Source organism: Aythya ferina (genome assembly GCF_964211825.1).
Source record: "Aythya ferina genome assembly, chromosome: 3".
Classification (NCBI taxonomy): domain Eukaryota; kingdom Metazoa; phylum Chordata; class Aves; order Anseriformes; family Anatidae; genus Aythya; species Aythya ferina.
In genome coordinates, this window is record NC_140298.1 from 63,886,435 (window position 1) to 63,907,709 (window position 21,275).

At 33.4% G+C, this 21,275-nt stretch overlaps 1 protein-coding gene across 8 annotated transcripts in view; it reads right to left on the bottom strand.

Moving 5' to 3' along the window:
• Positions 1-21,275, bottom strand: part of EPHA7 (EPH receptor A7) — a 188,873-nt gene that overhangs the window by 63,215 nt on the left and 104,383 nt on the right. For 7 of the 8 annotated variants that reach the window (XM_084513165.1, XM_084513160.1, XM_084513163.1 and 4 more), the window contains exons 6-7: positions 6,154-6,278; positions 2,336-2,504 (exon numbers count right to left, since the gene is read on the bottom strand). The exons of the other annotated variant lie outside the window; for it this stretch is intronic. In XM_084513165.1, the coding sequence (XP_084369291.1) occupies positions 2,336-2,504; positions 6,154-6,278 (294 nt within the window). The remainder of the gene's footprint in view (positions 1-2,335; positions 2,505-6,153; positions 6,279-21,275) is intronic. 8 annotated transcript variants of the gene reach the window in all.

Here is a 21,275-nt window from a genome sequence, read left to right on the forward strand (position 1 = left end):
ATTACAACTATATCTAATTTTAAAATACTTTGATAGTTTTGAAAGTCACATTCAGAAACCCACTGGAATAATGCCAATGACTCTTAACTGTAGCAGGTTTTCTGCTCACCTGTATATTCATCTGAGGTATATTTCCTAAAAATGATCTACTAAAGTTCTTACGAAATGCTAACGCAAATACAATTTTATTGACCTGAATGATTTGATAGTACTACAAATAAAATATGAGACACAAATATTCTTTTTTTTTTTTTTTTTGGTAAGAGAATTTTAAAATAATTTAATTAAATTTACTATCTTTTAACCAACATTTTAATTATTTCTGAAAACTATATGTGGAAAATTGGGGTTGTTTATCATTGATAGGAATTACATCCTACAATTTCCTCTCAATAAAATTGAAAATATGTTGCTTTTGAAATTTTATTTTGTGAATGCACTGCACATGGAATGTTAGAACACAAAGCTAGCCTGTGACAAAATATCTGCTGTGCATACTGGATCAGAATGTCGCTGGTTTTTATGTAGATTTTCATCACCGAGTCAGAAAAAGGGTACACGGTGCAAAAGGGCCAGTGATTCATTTATTCTAAGATTTCCTAACTTTCCACAAATTAATCAAACTCCAGTCAAGACTGTTTACCTCAGAAATGGTCTTTGCTCATCTTAGTGGCTTAGTATGCTTACATGCAGTATATAAAAAAATATTAGTGTAATGAATGAAATGTTTGGAAAACATCCTGGTCTAACAATTTTAGATTACTATGGACAATAAGTTAGATAATTAGCAGGAACATGTTACAGATTGTTAAAGCCTTTTCATTTGTTTTCCAGAAATTCATCCAAATACAAAATTACTTCTGTCTGTAACTCAGGATGCTGATGTATCTCAGGGATTCTGTTGAATTTTACTGCCTTTGTAAAGCAGTCTTTACAAAGTAAGAAATAAAAAAAGAGTAACTCTACAGATGAAAAGCATGCTATCAAACACACAGCTAGTAATAATGGTAATAATATTTTATTGTTGCTATTATGACAATTACTATTTTAATTATGTCTATCAGCTGTGTGCTGTTATTTGTTATTGAAAGCTTTTATATTCTGTGTGGAAACAAAATTAAGATCTAACTACTGTGTTGTTTTTTTTTAAGAATGCCCACAAATTCTTCAGGCGACACCTGGCTGCAGTTAAATAAGATGCAATTGTGTGTGCCTGTGTCTCAGATGTGCTGCATAAAGCACAGAGAGCAGAGCTGGTACCCATGGCTTCTGAAACTGTACATTTTGAATTCTCAGCTCCAAACTTGGCTGACTTGTCAGGCTGACCTGAAGCAAATGACCCAAACCCAAATGACCAAATTTTGCTGCCAGGGATACAGAGAGTTTCCATGAGCTGACTCATGACTAACAGTTCTCACTGGTTCAAGAGTTTATTTCCAAAGACCCCAAATCTGGAAGATTTTCTCCAAGTATGCATGAACATTATCAGTAGTGAAAAACGTATCTGTAATTTTTAGGCAAATAAGGGTGTGTGATTGGTTTCAGCATCAAAGAAAAAACAAACTCTCCCAAAATGTTATCCCCCTGCTGAAATGTCACAGCCAGATTCTCTAGTGAACTGTACTGAGTAAGTTCATGCTTCAGCTTCATACTTTCCATTACAAGGGTTACAGAAGGCTGGTTTTAGTTTACAAAGCTTGCAACTTTGAGCCCTGAAGAAACCTGGTGTCTTTGAGACTTCCCTAAACAAAATTGACTGGCCTAGGAAACCAGAAGATAGCAGGAATGGACGTACATCTGAAACAAGACACACACTTAGGTAAACAAAGCTATATAAATTTGTTTGTTTGTTTGTTTTTAGTAGGAAATCACACAGAAAAAAACAATAATAAATAAATAAATAAATAAAAGACCTAAAGAAGCCACCAATGGCTGAAATCTGCTCTTCCTTCCTCTCCTCAGTTACTGAAGAACCTAGTAGGGTTATTCAGCTCAACCTCTTCTAACCTCTAACTAACTAACCTCTTCTTTTGTGAAAAGAAAGTATGTGTTCAAGTGAAAAAAAAAAAGTTTTTTTCTTTGTGTTAGAAGAGGACATCAGAGAAGAACACGACACGCTACATTTTTCCCCGCTATTTATAAGAGTACAATTCATAGTCCTATGGTAAAACAACTAATTGAAGTTCATCCCTCAAAATATAATGACAAAAATTCACCTTCACTAAGAATTTCTTTTTTTTTTTCCTATTTTTAATAACATTGCCTCTAATGACTAATTTTTTGCTTTCTTTATTACTTCTGAAAATGCAAATTTCCCATAAATCTAAATGTTTACCTGTGGCTTCTTCTAGTGTGGCAACATCCAGTCTAGGGCTATAATTTCCATAACCAGCAGCAGTAAAAGCACGAATCTGGAAAACATACACTGTTCCTGGCTTTAGGTTATTAATAGAAGCTGAAGTGGACTTTGTTTTTACTGTTGAATAGGTTCTCTCCCTTTGATCCTGGAAACAATAAGACAAAAGATTTAAATGACATTTATAGGTCATATTTGATCATGGTTGCACATCAGCAACTGACAGCTTGCCTGGGTAGTTTATTTCAATCTGTTGAATGTTTTTTTTTTTTTTTTTTTTTTTTTTTTTTCCCAACATAAAAAATAAAGCATACTCTGTGGAGTATTTATTACAAAACACTGTCATTGAAATGAGGAGGTCTTAAGTGTAACATAAAATTCAAATGGGATGCTCATGTTGTTACTCACAAAATATCTAGACATAAAATGATTGTTTCTTTGGATCTGATTAGATTTGGAGTAATTTTGATGAAAAAATAGTTCAAACAAAACTTTCCAGGAGGATATGTAGGGATTAAACAGTTTAGGGGCAGGGAAATCTGTTATTTCATGGTCAGAACCTTTCTCTTCTTACATTCCAACACTTTAAAAAATTATAACAGTGCCAATGACTGGATCTTGCACAAATTCTGAGGTCTCTGTCTAAAACTTTTTAGTCTTTTCTCTGGCTTTTCTTGGGTTTTGACTCTATGGCATCAAGAAGAAGCCAGGGAGAAAAGCTCAGTATGACACCCCCCAAATCTGAAGCTGTACGATTACAGATGCTGAGTAATTGCTCACTTTCAAATGCTATAAAAGCCCATAGGTCCTTACGATATTCAACAAGCTCTACTTGTTCATCACATTTATTGATCCAGATTGTTTCAGCATAGATATATGCAGCCCTGTTGATTTTTGGTGCCAGATGCAACCCTGATTTGAAGGGCAGAAGAGATGAATTAAATAACCATCTGAATGCACCACATGATCAGAGAATCATGAGCCATACGAGACAGTGTTAATGAGATGGATACAGAGGGAAAGAATAAATCTGTAACTCATTTCAATTTACCAGCTAAAAATGATGGAGAACCTTTCCCTTTGCAGTCAACAAAGCAACAAAGGCTTTTGCTGAAACACAGGGTTCAAAACAACATATATGATTTCTTTTTCAAGAGATTCAGTAATGGCTTCTCCTGGGCCTTGCCCACTCTGTCATTTGAGCAAGCCCATCAGCTCAGCTAGCAACAATTTTTCATATCTTATACAAGAAAATGTAAATCATCTGTAAGTGAGGACCACGGTAGAATGTACATTGGTATGTGAGAAAAAACAGGAACGCTTGAGAGAGGAGAAACATAAATAATGAAACACTGTAAATAGTCATATATGTTCACAACTGTAAGCCACAATAGAATTTCAGTTTGGGTTTTGATGCATAAATGAGGCTTATTTGAATTGCCAGTTCTTGAATTTAGATATATGTATATATATTTAATAATAACAACAAAGAGGTAAAGATAACCTTATCTAGAAATATCAGAGTACAGGCTTACTTGGGAGATTTGGGGCATTTTCCATTCCAGCCCTAGCCAGAAATGAGGTGGAAGAAAAAAAAAAAAAAAAAAAAGCCACTTCTGAGAATATTTGATTTAATAGTTTGATTTAATTTGACTCTAAAAGGAGCTGAAACTCCAGGAGTATGAGAGGGGATAAATAACAAAACAGGTACAAAACTTAACTGCTTCTCTTGTTCCGAGCAAGAAGCTTATGAAGTACTTTTCAAGCTGATCTGCACTACCTTGGAAGGAAAGTAAGTATTTAAGTATTTGTTTTAAAATAGTCTCACTGAATTTAAGGCTTAAATTAATTATTTCATTATATCTGTGCCTGTTTGTGAGATAAGGTTTTTCTTCTCTTTTGTTAATTTTACCGTAATAAATAGAATACCAATGGCTTTCCTTCATTTAGAAAAATAACTTGACATCAGCTCTTGCCTTGGCAAACACAGGAAACTGGCCATGAAATTCCACTGCTTATTTAAAGTAACATTAATATGTAGATAAAATAATAAAAGTTATAATTTAACATTTATTATATATGAAAAGTCTAGTACCTTGGGCATTTTTCTGTTATCTTCCTCATGGTATTTACTTTTTTTTTTTTAATAGAACAGAAACTATCGTGGATATAAAAGCAAGCAAAATGGCATATATACATATATATATTTTTTATCTGTGTGTGCAAAGAACAGTTTTGCTTTTGGTAAATATGCATTTTTTGTAGTGTATGGACTTCATTTGTATGATTGTGTGAGGGAGAAAAATTGCTTGCCAAAATTAGTAAAATTATTTTTGGAAAAGAAAGGTTTAGCTATCTGTACATATCTGTTAAGTTTTGTCATAAGAGTTATTAAAGTGAACAACTTAAAGTGGGACTTAGAAACAACAAACAAACATTTTATTCCCTTCCCAATCTATATAAATATCTATTGATAAGCATATTTGTGTAATTCAACACTGCAAATTAGATGCAACACATTATATTATGTCCAATCTGGTCTGAATTTATCTAATTGTATGTTAGCTAGTAAGCTAATATGGTCTTTTTGATATAGAGGCACTATTGCCCTGTTTGCACAGATGAGATGTTCTCACAAGTGATCACAAAAGAGGTCCTTTGTTCATTTCTTTGTATTTTAGTCCTCCCTCCCTCCCTCCCTCCCTCCCTCCCTCCCTCCCTCCCTCCCTCCCTCCTCTCTCTCTTTCTTTCTTTCTTTCTTTCTTTCTTTCTTTCTTTCTTTCTTTCTTTCTTTCTTTCTTTCTTTCTTTCTTTCTTTCTTTCTTTCTTTCTTTCTTTCTTTCTTTCTTTCATTTTCCTCCCACTATGCTTTATAAAAAATATCAATATGCTATATGCTGCATTAAATTTCCTAGGGAATCTGGAGGAGACACACTTAGTCTGGGTCCCATGACAAGCTTATAGATGCATAACCTTTCACCCCGTTTTCATCCAGCTTATGGTTGCTTTTCAGGTTTTTGTTTTGTTTTGTTTTGTTGTGTTGTTTTTTTTTTTTTCTTCTGGAGTACTTCAAAGTTATCACGAATGAAGCCTTAGACACACGGAAAGGAATGGCAAAACTCTAACTGACATCAATAACAGTGCAATTTCACTCGAACAGAAACAGAGATCACCTCATCTACTATTGGAAAGCAGCCCTCAATTCATTACTGTATTGAGAAAAGGAGTGACAAATAAATCTCATGTTCCTGGGACTTTTTTTAAAAAGGACAAATAAGGAATACTTATCAGCTAAAACTGTAGGAAGTTTTCTGGAAGTTTTCAGACATCAAGTCTGAGCTGCTCAACTCACAAAATAATACCAAATGAAGTCAAGAGTTGTATTTGATGTCTCATCTCAAGACTGGAATCACAGTGACACAGAAGGAAATGAAACAAGCCTTAAAGACAATGTAGGAGCAACTTTAAAATGACAAATCTCACGGTAAAATCTCCACAGCCTAACTTAATAACAGGAATACCATGGGAAAAAATAATTAAAAAAAATAAAAATAAAAAAGGCTGATTTTGAGTGGATAATTCACTTCTAGGATACCTAAATACAATATATGGGACATATGATAATAATAATAATTGCAGGGAATCACCAATTATTAAAAGAGAGTGAAATCACTGTGACAGAAAAAAATGGGATAGTTGATAGTATGGCTATGGTTTTAACATTGTTCCACAATTTGGTGAGCCAACACAAGGCAAACAGCACATTGTTGTACATTACAGATAATCTAAGCACTTACTTTCTCATAATACTTGATTTCATATTCAGTAATGACTCCATTGGGATGTTCTGGTTCCTGCCAGGAAAGCTCCACACTTCTCTGCAGCACTCTCTCTTTCATTACTCCACTAACTTGTGAGGGAGCTGTTTGGACAAGATGTATCAATAAATAATAAGAAAATTTGTTGGATGCCTAAAATCAAATGTCATTACTGATCCACCCCATGCTGAGCCACTTTCATTAAGGTAAAAGAAAGCACCTTTTCATAGCTCACAATTCAAAGCTAATGAATATTCAAACAGGACCCTATTACTGTTCATAAACTTAGAATGGAAATCAAATTAAAGTGCAAACAGCAAAAAAGTGGAATTGTTCAAGTTAGTCCAAAACCCAGATTGATGGGAATAACAATTAGGTAAGTGAATTCTGATTAAGATAACAAAATATATTTTTAGATTGATCTGTGGTAAATTAAGAGTCTAAGTATTTATTGCATATGTTTCAGAAATGATTATGAAAAGAAAAATAATGTGTTAGAAACAAAATTGAATTTTAGGCTGATTTCATGTAGTTACCAGTTCTGTTTAAAAAATAACCTGTTGCATTATCTGATTACATCATCACTCAGTGGTGAAAACAACTTTGTTGAGAGACTAAAACCCCTCTTTTGCATTTGCTCAAACCTTTCCAGGACATTCTGTCTTTAGTATTGAAGTTTCCGTCTTTGGTCTTGGTGTTTTGTGGAAGTCTGAGACAAAAGCAGGTCTTATGAAAAAAAGGGGTCACTCTCTTCCTCCACCTCACTGCACATAGTTATGCATACACACACACATATACATAATTTCCTAATAAACAACACGCAAATCCAAACACCATTTGAAATTTGTAAAAAGCAGTGTATAAGCATTATAGAGACATTGTCTCTCACTTAAAAATGGTTAAGAATTAACATAATAAAATGAGTAACTGAAAAAGTAATTTTCCTGATCAGGTTACTTCGTGTTTAGCAAAAAAGAAAGACAGTGGATTTACAGCTGGTAGGTAGTTCCAAAGGAAACCTAATATTACACCTTTCCTCCACATGCTGCATACATGAACATAGCACAGAAATAGTCCTATGAAATTATAGCTCTTTAAAACAAACAAACAAACAAACAAACAAACAGCTATATCAGCTCTATCTATGCAGAGCTTGGTCTTGTTCCTTTTCAGTTTATTTGAAATAATTAAATTATTTTCAAGAGTGTTAACACTGCTCACATAAAAGACAGAAGAGAGGACCCAATTGCACATTCTCTCCCCTCTCCCCCCACACCCCCCTCGAGCCGTGGCATTTAGGCATCTAGGCAAAAGTAAAATGATTATGACATTTATGTGTATAAGAAATAGATGTATTTCACTGTATTTTGAGAGCAGATTCATAGACAGGAAAGTAAAGAAAAATTAGAGATAAATTTATTTATAACTACTATTTTGAAAAAACATACTGAAAATTTAATATTTTTTTACAGAAAAAAAAAAGATCAGCTTTCTTTCAGACCTGCAGACAAAGCTTTCATTAAGTAAAATTATTCCCATTGATTTCATACCAATAAAATTATTTTACAGAACAAGGATATTTCGATGCAACAAGTAGGTGAATTTCACCTTCATTTTCACCATTCATCTCAAAGTCTAATTACATTAATTCCCATTCTAATATTCTTTAGCACACCCACTTTCCTTAATTTAAAGAATACAGAAATAAAACAATGAGAATACGTATCTCTGTTAGCAAAGATAAAACTATAATGATAAAGTAAAAATCTTTAAAGCACAACCAACATGATAATCTTCTAGTAAACTTAAAATTTGATTGTTAACTTCATATTTTAATCATGTTTCTAGCCTTTTGTATTATAACGTATATAGTTATATAGGTTTTAAAATCAAATTTATTTACATTTCATTAAAGACTGCAGGAATCCATGAAAATTAAGGATAGAAGCCATGCATAATTTTCATTATAAACTATTATATCTATTATTCAATATAATCAAAGTTGAGGACCCCTTAATGTAGGCTGCCAAACTGATAAAATCATGAAATTATGCAAACACCATGGGTGATAAAGCATTTCAGAGCCAGGATCTATCTCTTCTTATATTCTCTTTCTAAAAGCTTGGAGTATTCTTACTCTCTAATTAGCTTCTTTTCTCTTTCTTTTTCTTTTTCTTTTTCTTTTTCTTTTTCTTTTTCTTTTTCTTTTTCTTTTTCTTTTTCTTTTTCTTTTCTTTTTCTCTTTTTTTTTTTTTCTTTTTTTTTTCTTTTTCTTTTTCTCTTTTTTTTTTTTTCTTTTTCTTTTTCTTTTTCTTTTTTCTTTCTCTTTCTCTTTTTTTTTTTTTTCTTTTGTAGCTAAGAGTGTGGAATGCAGCAAACTAATTTACTCTGTCTAATTTTCTGTACCATGATTAACTAGTTGTCTTCTTTGTCTAAATGAGCAGCACAGTATTGTGGCTGAATTTCAGAGAGGTCATTATGTTTCATGTATAATGTTATATCTCATCCAGATTAATGTTTTAAAACTGTTAGTTTTACATTTTTAGATATCCAAAAATTTTAATGTTCATACTTCTAATGAAACAATTTTATAGGTCATTGGAAATTGCTCTCAATATTCACTGCCTTTTGTTTTACCTTATTATTATTTTTTCATTCTGTTGGTCATAGCATTCACTTTTTTAAGCATTCAAGCAAAATAAACTCACTTCCTCTGGCATTAGTGAAGTCTGCAGATGTGGGGAAGGAACAGCAATGTGGGGAAGGAGGAACAGAGAAGGGGGAAGATGAAACAGAATAGAGGAAGTGAAATATACTGTACAAGATTCCCACATAACATCCCCACATAGTATACACAAACAGGCATATTCCTTTCTGAAGGGATTTCCATTAAAAAGAAAATCTGAATGATTTATCAGCATTGCAAGCTAATATGCAAAAAGTCATAAATAAATGAGCTTTATTTCCTGGTAATTAATATTCTTTTCCTTCAAGAATGATGAGATTAAGAGGTTTTTGTTCGTTTGTTTGTTTGTTTGTTTGTTTTCCTAGCTGAAAGCATTCTACCATATTTCAATGGTAGAAGAACCCACATAAGGTGGAAGAAAAAGCCCAGCACTGCAGACTCACTGCAGGTCAAAAATGTTGGTAATTTTGACCTAGATATGTCTTTGACCTAGGTATGTCTTTGATGCTCTGAAAATGATAAGGTTGTATATAATTCCCATAATGGATGATATTCCTAAAATGCATTAAATTATCTAATCTTATTTTGTGTCCTACTTAGAGCCCTGACATTTGTTCAGGGAAGAAGGGAATAGTCGAATGGGTTGAAGCCAGAGTGTCAAAGTACACCTGGCAAAGTACACCATCCTATTGCCACTGGAAGAAAATCTCTGTAAACTAGAGCAACTGCATAAGCCAATTTATTGATGTTAAATGTACATGTTAAATGTGTTAAGTGTACATGCTATCTTTATCCTGCCTTTTTGGTTGCATTTCTGTGCTTAATGAAAGCATACAGGTCAGAAGCATTTTATTCTTTTTTTCTATTAAAATCATTTCCTCTGTATACTCTCTGTACCTTTCTTACAGACTGTTTTGCATTTGTATTTTATTTGTTCTTGCTTCCTGATACCTCATTTTAAGCCTTTAGCCCACGTCTCATTGCCTACCCATGTTAATTAATTAATAATTTATGGTTTTAAAGCAACTATCAGCAAGCTTAAAAATGAGTTAAAGTTTGCAATTCAACCCTAAATACAAACTAAAATTTGCTATTAAATCAGATTAAAAGATAAATCTATAAAAACAGAATTAAAAATACCATTTTTTGTTCCCTTTGCTAGCTAAAATAGTAAGTTAAACACAATTTATTTTTTTTTTCTTTTAGTAATTAATTTTTGCTACTGCAACTATAACAAAGTTGTTCATGGTGAAGACACTTACAGAATTTGTAGACAACTAAGTATCCAGTCCAGAGTGATTTGAGCATGCATAATCCCTACTGAATCTTTTCAGGTAACAAAGAAGCATCACTTGTCAGGATCATTATTTCCATAATATATTACACCAGGGGATACAGGCTGTTCAAAACACCATTTGCTACCAACTTTCTTTCTGATATACCTCATCTCCTCCTTTACTCCTTCCTGCTGACACAATATCCAATGCATCAAACATACGCAGCCTCTCAGGGCTAACAGGCAGATGTACCTACACATGCTGCATAAGAAAGTACTTCTAGAATGACAGGTTCTCAGCACACTCATTCACCTTTTTAAAATGCTTCAAATATACCATTCAGCAAAAGGAAAAATTGATTTTTCACCAGGTTTCAACATCACAGCCACAGAGAAATATAACTCTGCTGGGCTTTACTGATAAAGCCTTCAAGTTATATAGATTTCAAGCTGGTCATCATTTTATCAAGTTATAGAAGAAGTTAAAACTGAGGTGTCAAAAAGAGCAGGATATTCCAAGGAAATATCCCGTTCCAGGGAGAATATTGTGTCTGGTAGACTGATGTGCTACATTCATACTGCTAAGCCAAGCATATAGTATATTATTATATACCAAATATACATGCATAGAAAATTGCAGTGTTGTTTAGAAGGCATTTTTTTTAGTCCAGAGTTCTGTGAAAATATTTTAACATGATGTTACTCATGCCTTAGCTCTGTCATTAACTATTCTCTGGCTCTCATGCCTAACATTTCTCTTCATTTGAAGTGTACTTTCCAAAAGACAAAGACAGATGCAAAATTATTTTATTTTGCAATTTGTAACTGAAAAAAAAAAAAAAAAAAAAAGTACAAAATGCTAAAACAAAGACATATAAACTGAAAAATGAAAACATGAAACTGGACTTACACAGACTTACACATACAGGAGAAGCTAGGTATTATGTGCTGATTTCTAGCACAAAATCAACTCTAACACTGTTTTCATTAAGTAAAAAAAAAAAAAAAAAAAAAAGTTGTCAACAAAAGAAATCTACTTAGCTTTTTCTAGGGATATGGTTTAGTGGGGACTGTTAGTGTTAGGTCAGAGGTTGGACTCGATGATCTTGAGGTCTCTTCCAACCTAGAAATTCTGTGATTCTGTGATTCTTTTCGGAGATTTATTCAACCTCTGCATAATGAATGTGTCTAAGTTTCATCTGGCAGCATGGAGACTTTTCATCTGATACTTTTAAAAAAGTCTCTCTAGAAACAGCATTTCTGAGTTGTTAGTAATTCATGTCTATAAAACAAATTATTAAAAACCCTCAGGAATGAGGGTTTTCAATTCTGCAGAAAGTTTCCCAAATGGAGGTGAGTAAATGCTCCCAGTGCAGAACCAGAGCCCATGTTAATAAATGCAATCAAATCTTCGTTTACATCTCTGGTTTCATGATTTATTATAGAAAGGCTAAAAAGAAAGTGGGCTATCAACCTTCCTTAACTATTTTTTCATATATATATATATATATATTATTTTATAATAGCAGTTGTGTGCTTATGGCAATCTAAACTTTGTCTTGCTACTGGCTAAAATCAACAGTAACACTCGCTCTCATTTCACGGGACCCCTGTAGTACTTCCTGAAGGTCAAAAATTCTAGCCTTTGACCTCTTTCCTTTTCATATCCCAAAGACATGTAGCAAGTATTCAAAAGCACTAGCTTTTCACACAGCAGCAATGATATCATTTTTTATATCCCTGTAAAACTGTATCAACATACATTTTACATTACATGAAGCATTAACAACAGTTTCCTGCAATGGAAGGTAGCAGGTAGGGTTGCTTTGAGTATGTGGTCTGAAGGGGACATTGCTAACAGCAGTAAATAATGGCAATACAGAGATATACGCATCTCAATAGTTATAATATAATCAATTATTTCTTTGTAAAATGTCATCACTGTCTCCTTTCTGGGCAGAAATCTTTAAGCAAAAGGGTTGCTTTGCCTGTCCAGCTCTTTTAACTGTGATTGGCACCTGGCTTCTTACAGACAATAAACACAAAATTAACACATGTATATGTATATATGTGTGTGTATAATGAAAACAGTAGCAAAGAATTATACTGTTGTTGGCTCTTCAATGGTTGTTCAGGAAGAGAATACAAAACTCCCTGTACTGTGTTACCATTCCTATACCACTGTTACCCAAATGGCACCCTTCCACACTGCTTTGCTTACTAATTTGCTCCCAAGAGAAGGAGTGTAAATTAAGGCAGAACTTGGCCTCCCACTGAGCTCTGGTTTGTTTTGAGGGGAAATGTATGCATCAGGATTGCCAAAACTACTAGATAAGATCTTAAGATCTGTAAGTGAAGAGATTATACACCTTGAGGAATTACAGCAGTTGTTGTCAAAGGCCTGGGGTTAGCATAGGGCACCACTCTGGGTATTATGCTGGTATGAAGCAATGTGCCTCTGGACATGCCCTGTTATGCTCACTTTTGAGGAGCAATATAGATATCACCTAAAGCAAAACCTTTACAATGGTTTGCAGGTACTGGGCAAATTTTAAGACCTTACTAATTTCTCTTATTCATTTATTCAATTTCCCATAAATATACAAAAAAATTATGTGAAAGAAAAAATAATATATACATTTCATAGCATTGCACCATGTCAGTGCTATTCAAGCCATGACTAGCCACAGCTGGTCCTTTGAATGCTTGATAAAATTTTCCTACGTGTAATCCCCATGTTTACACTAAGATGTAAAATAATTTTCATATTATTTTTCATGATACACATTCATACATCAGAAAAGAGAATGGTAGCTCTTAAGCTGAACATTATTAAATGGATAAATGGAAATTTATAAGACTTTCTTTTTTGTTAAAGTATATTTCTCTGCCCTCAGTTAAGTCTCTACGTGACAAAGAAGCCCATGATAAAAGGTTATTGAGTACCACTGTATTATGCCATTAGTACCCATTGCTTTGGATCAATGACAGCAAAATTCCCCACTGTGTTTATAAGCTACAGTGTTCAAAAAATGACCCAAATAAATCAGATATTTTACACTAACAATATCCTACAGAGAAGCCATTTTAACTTCCTTTCTGACACGCTTTACTTTCCGGCTCATAAATATAACACAGAGTGCTTACAATTTTCTGTAAGCCATGAACCGAGGCACATGTGGCCCTCTAAGCACCTGGGGATGTCAGGAATATATGGTAGCAGGCAACATACTCAAGTAATACTTGACTGCATTACTCCATTGATTTTTTTCCCATTGCGTTTGTAGTTGAGAAACTCCTAAATTACCTGCTGATTTAAGGAGAGCAACAGAAATACTAAATATCTGAATACTTTTGCAAATCAATTAATAAATAGAAGTCAAAAATGAGAAAAAAGAATAGATTCTGATTTTCCCTAATATTACTAGAAAAGTTCTAAGAAAACTTAAGCTTAAAATATCCAATATGCAGTCATTTAGTAAGTTAATTTACCAATTCATTTTAAATAGTTAGTTTTTGGTAATTCCTTCATCACCCTCAATCCTGCCAGCTGGATCAGTTTTATATACTATCTACTATGGCAAAATCTGGAGGAAAGCAAAAAAAAAAAAAAAAAAAAAAAAAAAAGAAAAGAAAAGAAACTAAATACATATATAAATACATTAGAAAGATCGGGGCTGACAGTCTGTCTGTCACATTTTTTTTTTGTTGTTGTTTTTGTGTTGTTGTTGTTGCTTTTTCTGGTCAAAGTCTATGTCTAGACCCATTCTATGAACTCCCCTGTTTCTTTTGCCTGACATTTGGTACAAATATTATTGTCATGTCTGTATCCCATTTCTTCCCAAACTGGCAACTTGGGCATCAATCAGTGCTGAATGGATGCTGAGTTGCGTAACAAGTGACAACATCGTCTCCCAAGGTATCCACAACTCTTGCTTTGTGAATACGTTTTGACATGTCAGGCACAAACGTGATTCTTACAAATGTGTTAGACTAGCTAGCAAACCAGCCTTACAAATAACAGAAAGAGGCTTTTGTTCTCATGCAGCATTTGTTTTCCTTTGCAGAAGAAATATTTCTATGTTAATTAGATTTTTCTTTTGTTCTGCCTTTTTGTGTGTGTGTGTGTGTGTGTATGATTCATCTTTCATAACTTTTTTTTTTTTTTTTTTTTTTAGCTGAAACATCTGCCACTAGCCTTTCAGTAAATCCTTGACACATAGGTATTACTCTTCATTAAGGAAAACAAAACACTACAAAACTCCAAAAGATAAGGATACTCTTTTCCCTGGTGGACTACTCAGACACATTATGTTTTCCTTCTGTCTCCAGTCATCTCTGCTGGCAAGTGTCAATTACAGACACAGGTTTTAGGGAATGGAAGGATAAAGCACAATTTACAAATCCTTTCCCCTGGAAGCAGACAGGTGTAATGACTGAGACTGTTTGCTGTAATTGAATTTCATGCTGTCATCTATTCAGTCACAAAAATGTCAGCTTCAAGGATGTTGTTCATGAAAAGAAAAAAAAAATTACCTTAATAAATTCTTCTTGCTACAGTATAGCTAATATTGTTATCCCAGTTGATTTGTCTAAAAGTAAAAGTTGCATTTGCAGACATAAAATATTATATGAGGTAGTGACTTTGGAGGCCTATGGACCAGTACAATTACGTTTATTTAGCATAGGATGTCCAAGAGACAGTTGAATAAATTCCAGCCCCATAACAAAGAATTTCAAATATTAATGGAAAAGCATATAAATATTCCACAAAGATGTCATCACAAAACAATAATTATCACTGTGCCACAGGTTTGATCAAACTGGTGCTTTCAAAGATATAACTGTTCAGTGGTGAAAAAACATTGCTCTAGTAACATTCCTAAAGTGTGTGCACAACTTCTGTTTCAGCCTTCCAAATTCACGTGAAATGCATTATAATGGCACTGCTAAGGATGGATGCATTTCTGAGAGCAGCTTGAGTGAGATTCCTCAAAAAAATGGCTTGCAATTTTGTATAGTTATAAACCTGTATTTTTTTTTCCAAACAGTGCTACATCTCTCATATTTTTATATATCCATCTGGGAATCTCTACTTCAGTGATAAACAGTAGAAGTAACAAGCCTGAAGTTAGTGAGTATGCATGGGAGTGAAACTCATGTCTGTGAGAGGAAGGTTAGACACAGCAAACAGTTCATGACTCCCTTGGTCAGGGCTTGTCAAAGACGCAGTCTCACTGATGAAAGCGGGGTCACTACTGTGGAGAACTACCACTGACGTAAACACAATATTCAACATTTCTCTAAAAGTATAAAAAATTTCAACATTTCAACAACTGAGGAAACAATGAACATTTAAAACAATGTTGAAATTAGCATCATGCAAAAGCAGAAGGAAAATCCATTATCTCATAGGAAAAATATTTTGTAAAGTGAAGCTAACTGAAGCTCGCTAGATCTTTATATACAACATAAATTAACACCTACCTATTAAACAGTAGAATTACTATAGAGATAATGCACACATTTAAATGCACACACATTAAAAATAAAATGCACAAAACTTTGGTTCCTTTAGATTCTTGTCTTTTTTTTTTTTTTGCCCAAGAAATAATATTAAAAAATGTAACAGGAACAAAGCACTTGTAGGACTTGTGTAACTGTATTTATATGATAAATTGTCACAATTCTAAAACAATTGTATCCCTACTATCTACTGCACAAAAAGCACATTCAAAATATTATTTCCAGAAGACCTTTGGGTAGATGTTGGTTCCTAATTCCCCTTCTTTTTTTTTTTTTTTTTTTTAAAACAAAATAAACAAACAAAAACAAAACAAAACAAAAAATCACAGAATCTCAGCATTGAAGGGATCACATATCCTTCATTGGATGGGACCCATGAGGATCACCGGGTCCTACTCCTGGCTTCACACAGGACAAACACCAGAAACACTTTTGATTTTGTTGTTGTTGTTGTTTAATTTTGTTATTTGAGAACATATTATGGTTCAACATGTCTCTGGCTTCTGCTCACTTGAAAACCTTGCACAGAGACAAAGACTTGTCTGATGTAGGAATAAATTAAATTGGATTACATCAATCATTTAAATTAAAGAATTTACTATGTGGTTTTAAAAGCTGTACAGAATCATAATCTTTCTACAGACTTTCTAGTGGCTTCATTTCTCTGAATGTTAGGAGACTCTAAGGGGAACCCAAGTTCTTTATCCAAAGGTTAACTTCTTGGAAAGTTAGATTAAAAAAATGTCAATTGCGCAAATTATAAGCCCATTTAGTTTTCTGATTAGTTCTACTTTTAGACCAGCACTTAGGGCTTGATTCTGACCCCTCATCAATTATATTTTAGTTCAGCTACATTGATCTTAGCTAAGTTATCCTTGCTTTATACCAATGGAAATAAGATCAGAATCAGGTCCTAAGGGTAAAGTAATTAAAAATTTAATTATCACAACTGATCATCTAGCATTGCTACACAATTAATTGGTTTTATTTTATTTTTTTAACAAAAAGATTTTGGATTTCTTTGCCAATTTCACAGATAGGATTTTTACTTTTTTATTTCAGAAATAGTTCTGGATGGGATCCAGACAATTTAACTTAGACAACTTGGTGCACCTACCCTTTAGGCAGCTACAGCTCTCGTAGATTAAGTGCTTAAATTCTCTAAATAGTTTCACTCCCTGTGACAGAGTGGTAAGTGTGTTAGAGAGATCCAGAATAGATCCTGACTGTTTAAACTGAGACCCATAAATTTGACATCTTCATTTTAAGACCTGGGAAGAACTTATTCCATTGTATACACAGCGAACATAGGCACTGATTTTAGGAGAAACTGATTATCTGGCACACCAAGTAAACATGACGCCTAACACATAAATATTTTTTTATGAGAGGTGGACTCTTTCTTTTTCACACACCATCTTTTTACTCTTATTTACTCTTTTTTACTCAACATTTACTCTTATTCCTTGCAAACTTAAAGAGGATTCCTTTATCCTTAAATCTTCTGAAGGAAATTAGTCCAGGGTCTACTCTGACTGACCTCTCATGCAAATCTAGCAAGATCCATCTTTCTGCATGCAACAGTGTAAGTTTAACTCTCAGTGAGCTTTAGGTAGTTCAGCAAGCTGCTGGTTAAATACCATAGCTACTCATTTAACTGAAACTTCAGAACTGTAGGCAATGAATTTAAAGCTGAAAAGATTAAAGCATGAAGCAACATTGGAAGGAGGAGATATGGGGATACGCAAACTAGCTAACTCAGGGTTTGATTCTCTTTCAGTTTTTAATGGTGTGATTGCTGTGAATTACCAGAATTTTAATCAATATCCAGGGTGAAAAAGTTGAAAAAGGAGATTTTTGTAGTAACAGAAGGCCATGTACAATTTTAGACGTGTTAAAGTTAAAAAAAAAAAAAAAAAAAAAAAAAGAGAGAGAGAGAGAGAGAGAGAGAAAGTTCATTCTATTAAATTACAGAATTACTCAGTACATTGGCCAAATAAGCAAAAGTGTATAAATAATCCTTGAACAGTTTATTGCAGTTTTATTTATCCCAAATAACAGAACTGACTCAGAAATGACATGCCATTCCATCACTCGCAGTGAAGATATAAAAAGAGAACAAGGTTGGTCTGTCTCTCACACTTTATATAGTATGTGCTGTCCTGTTAAATAAAAGTATGGAAAAATAGTGTTTACATATCTTACGAGTCTTTCAAGGTCGTAAAGGATACAAAAAAAAAAAAAAAATGTAAGACTGGAATGACACAAGAGAAATGAAACTTGAGTCATACCCACAGCACTATAATGTGTTTAAAACAAACAAACAAAAAAAAAAAAAACTATTTTCCTACACAGAGTGCGTAGATCATTTTTCAATTACTGTTTTTCTATGAAAGAGGCTCCAACTCTGCAGTAGAAAATTATTGCTACCTACTGGTAACTATAGTGAAAAAATTGCATTCACCACCAACATCAAAAGACTAAAATTTAGTGATTCTAAGGCATATCACCAGTAGAGCTATTTACATGAATGAGAATATCATAAAATATAGTTTATATTTAAACTAGCTAGAGACCACTGTGTTAATACCAGAACATGCAAAACAGAATCTAAAGGTTACATGGTATCTAGACAGCATCAGAAATAGGCCTATATTCTCTTAATATTAGTCTATTGCCTTATTCACTTGAACATGTTCCAGTGTAATTATTTATTCTCATGAGTGTATTATAATACATGCATTAAAATAGATATACATCAGTATCAGGAACATCTATAGCTTGTTTCTTTAATGTATATGGTCTCAGCATTGTTTACAGTATGAAATGAAAAAAAAATATATCAGTATGGGAATTTTGCATGATAATAAATACATAATATATATAAATACATGCATATATATAATATATATACTGAATGTTCATTACTTTCTCTTAACTGTGTATATAAAAACCCTGCCTTAGAAAATAGCTATGCTAAAATTCTTAGAAACTGCTCTCTTGATCAATCTATTACCCAGGTTACTTACTAATCAAAGGTGTATTGCACAGACACTTGGGTATAATAATAAATATTAATAAAAAGTATATATATGTATGTTCTGATTGACCAACAGTAATTGAATTAGTCATAATATAAGGCTGACAATTATAAGGGCATGTCTTATTTTAAATTGGAACTTGATGAGTTTTTCTTTCTTCAATCTTGGAATTTCTGTAATCCAAACTACGTTAAAGGTTTATGAGATACACATGGCCCCTTTTTAACAACATTTGTATCCTACAAGAACCAGTCAGAAATTCATCCATGCACTGCATGTACAGATTAAATAGGATAGAAATGTTTTCTTGCACAGCTAGAAACAGTTTTTCACATGTTTTCTTGCACAGCTAGTCTAGCCAGATGACATATTCTAGTGTCACACTTCTCTTTTTTTTTTTTTTTTTTTTAGCCCTGTTGTAAGCTGCTGGCAAAAGAATTTAAAGAAAATAAAAATAAAAGAGATCATCCATGTGGTATTTTAAAATACTTAGAATATGTTAATATACATATTTAGTAGCAAAGGAAAGAAGAAAGGGAGGAAGGGAGGAAGGAAGAAAAGAGAAACAAAAACCAAGTCTGTGGAATATTGCACAATATGGATTCAATTAGTGTGAAATTCTCATATTTGCTCCTTTACGTTAGTTTTCATGAAACAAGAAGGATGACAGAAAAGGAAAGGGAAGGAAATAAAAGGGAGGGAGGGAGGAATGTATGTTTTTGCAACCAGTGCTTCTGAGAATTCAGATGCTGGAATCTGCCTCGTTGGCTTTAACATGAAGAACACATAGTCTAGAAAATAATCCTTCCCAGTTCCTGACTGCACATGCAGTGCCATGACTGGTCTTGAGTAGAGGCTTTGTACTACAAGAATTTAGGAATGTAAGCAGTTGTCTAGAGTTTTAAGGAGCTTAACTGTTGGGAGAAAAAACAACAACTACAAACCATTTTAATGATTTCTCAATTGCAGAGCTGGTTAAGCTGTCTGCATAGATACAAACAATGACAATAAGTATGCTAGACTGAAGAAATTCTCCTTACTGATGGAATATCAATGTTTATCAGAGGAACTTTATCTTGTTCTTAGCAAGTTGAATCATGCAAAAACAAGATCAATAAGGAAGGATGTCTTTAAAGCTCAGTTGTTGCATAACGGAAATTACTTTGAAGAGCTGGCTGTATGTTCATGGGGAGTTAGCAAACTGTCCCTGCGGGCGCTGGTGACATTAGGCAGTTCAAAATACAGTATTTCACTTGAAGCATATTTGACTCATTCTATTGACATAAACATCACATGTTTAGCATTAACTGCTTTTACAACCTGCTTTATAAATATATTTTGCTTCCTTTTGCATTGTCTGTCTTCTCCTTTCTTTTGTTGCAAATATTTTTGGTTATCATTTTTGCTTCTGACAGTTTGATGGTTATTATTAAGAGATAGCAGGTGTTCTTTAGTTCTTTTCAGCGAATCATTTAGGTACCTAAAGCATTCAACACATTAATGGGTGACTAATTTTTAACTGTACACTTAAAAGAAAAAAAGCCCATAGACAGAAAATATATATAAAAAAAAAAAAAAAAAAAAAAAAAAACAGCTACAAAGACAGTGCATTTCTTTTTTTTTGTTTGTTTTTTTTTTTTTTTTGTTTTTTTTTTTTTTTTTTTTTTTTTTTGTTTTTTGTTTGTTTGTTTGTTTGTTTTGTTGTATTTGTAGTATTGTTTTCAAGCAGGAATGAATAGTCTAATCACTGGCACTTTATAACATGGAACAGCAACACTCATGTCAAAATAAATGGAACACACTATGCTCTTAATTAGGCTATTAATCAGCAGAGTGAAAGGTAGATCAACCACCCAGCATTTGCTCCAAATACAGATTGTCAGATTGTCACTGGTTATCCAGGTAACAGCAGGTTTGCAGGAATGATTATTTTTGCTTAATCAGCACAATTTGCACTAGTCATTACAGGCCTGAAAGTAAATTTCGATTCTTTCGTCTCCACGGCAAGATCCCTTTTCCAGAAACTATGAATTTGGAAGAGAATCATTTCACTTGAGAACCAAATTTATAAGTTTGTGGTTCAAAAATATCCACTGGTCTGTACCAGCTTTTCTTGAACAGAGTCACTCAATGGAGGTTGGAGGTTGAGAAGAAACTTTTTCATGGTGAGGGTGACAGAACACTGGAACAGGCTGCCCAGAGAGGTTGTATAATCTTCTCTGGAGACATTCAAAACCTACCTGGACACGTTCTTGTGTGACCTGATCTATGCTCTGGCAGGGGGATTGGACTTGATGATCTTTCAAGGTCCCTTCTAATCTCTAACATTCTGTGATCCTGTGATATGCACAATCACCTCTTCCTCTTTGCAAGATAAAACAGACAGGAGGAAGAAAGGTCAGCCTTCATCCTATATGCCTGTTATCTTATTATTTCTTCGCTGTGAATTCAATGCTTGATAAGTCTGATCTGATTTTCTTATCTATAGACTTTCTGTCTTCATTCCTCCTTCCCTTGTTTTGTCTGTATTAAAAGTAAAAAGTGTTTCTAGCATTGACTCAACTATCATTCA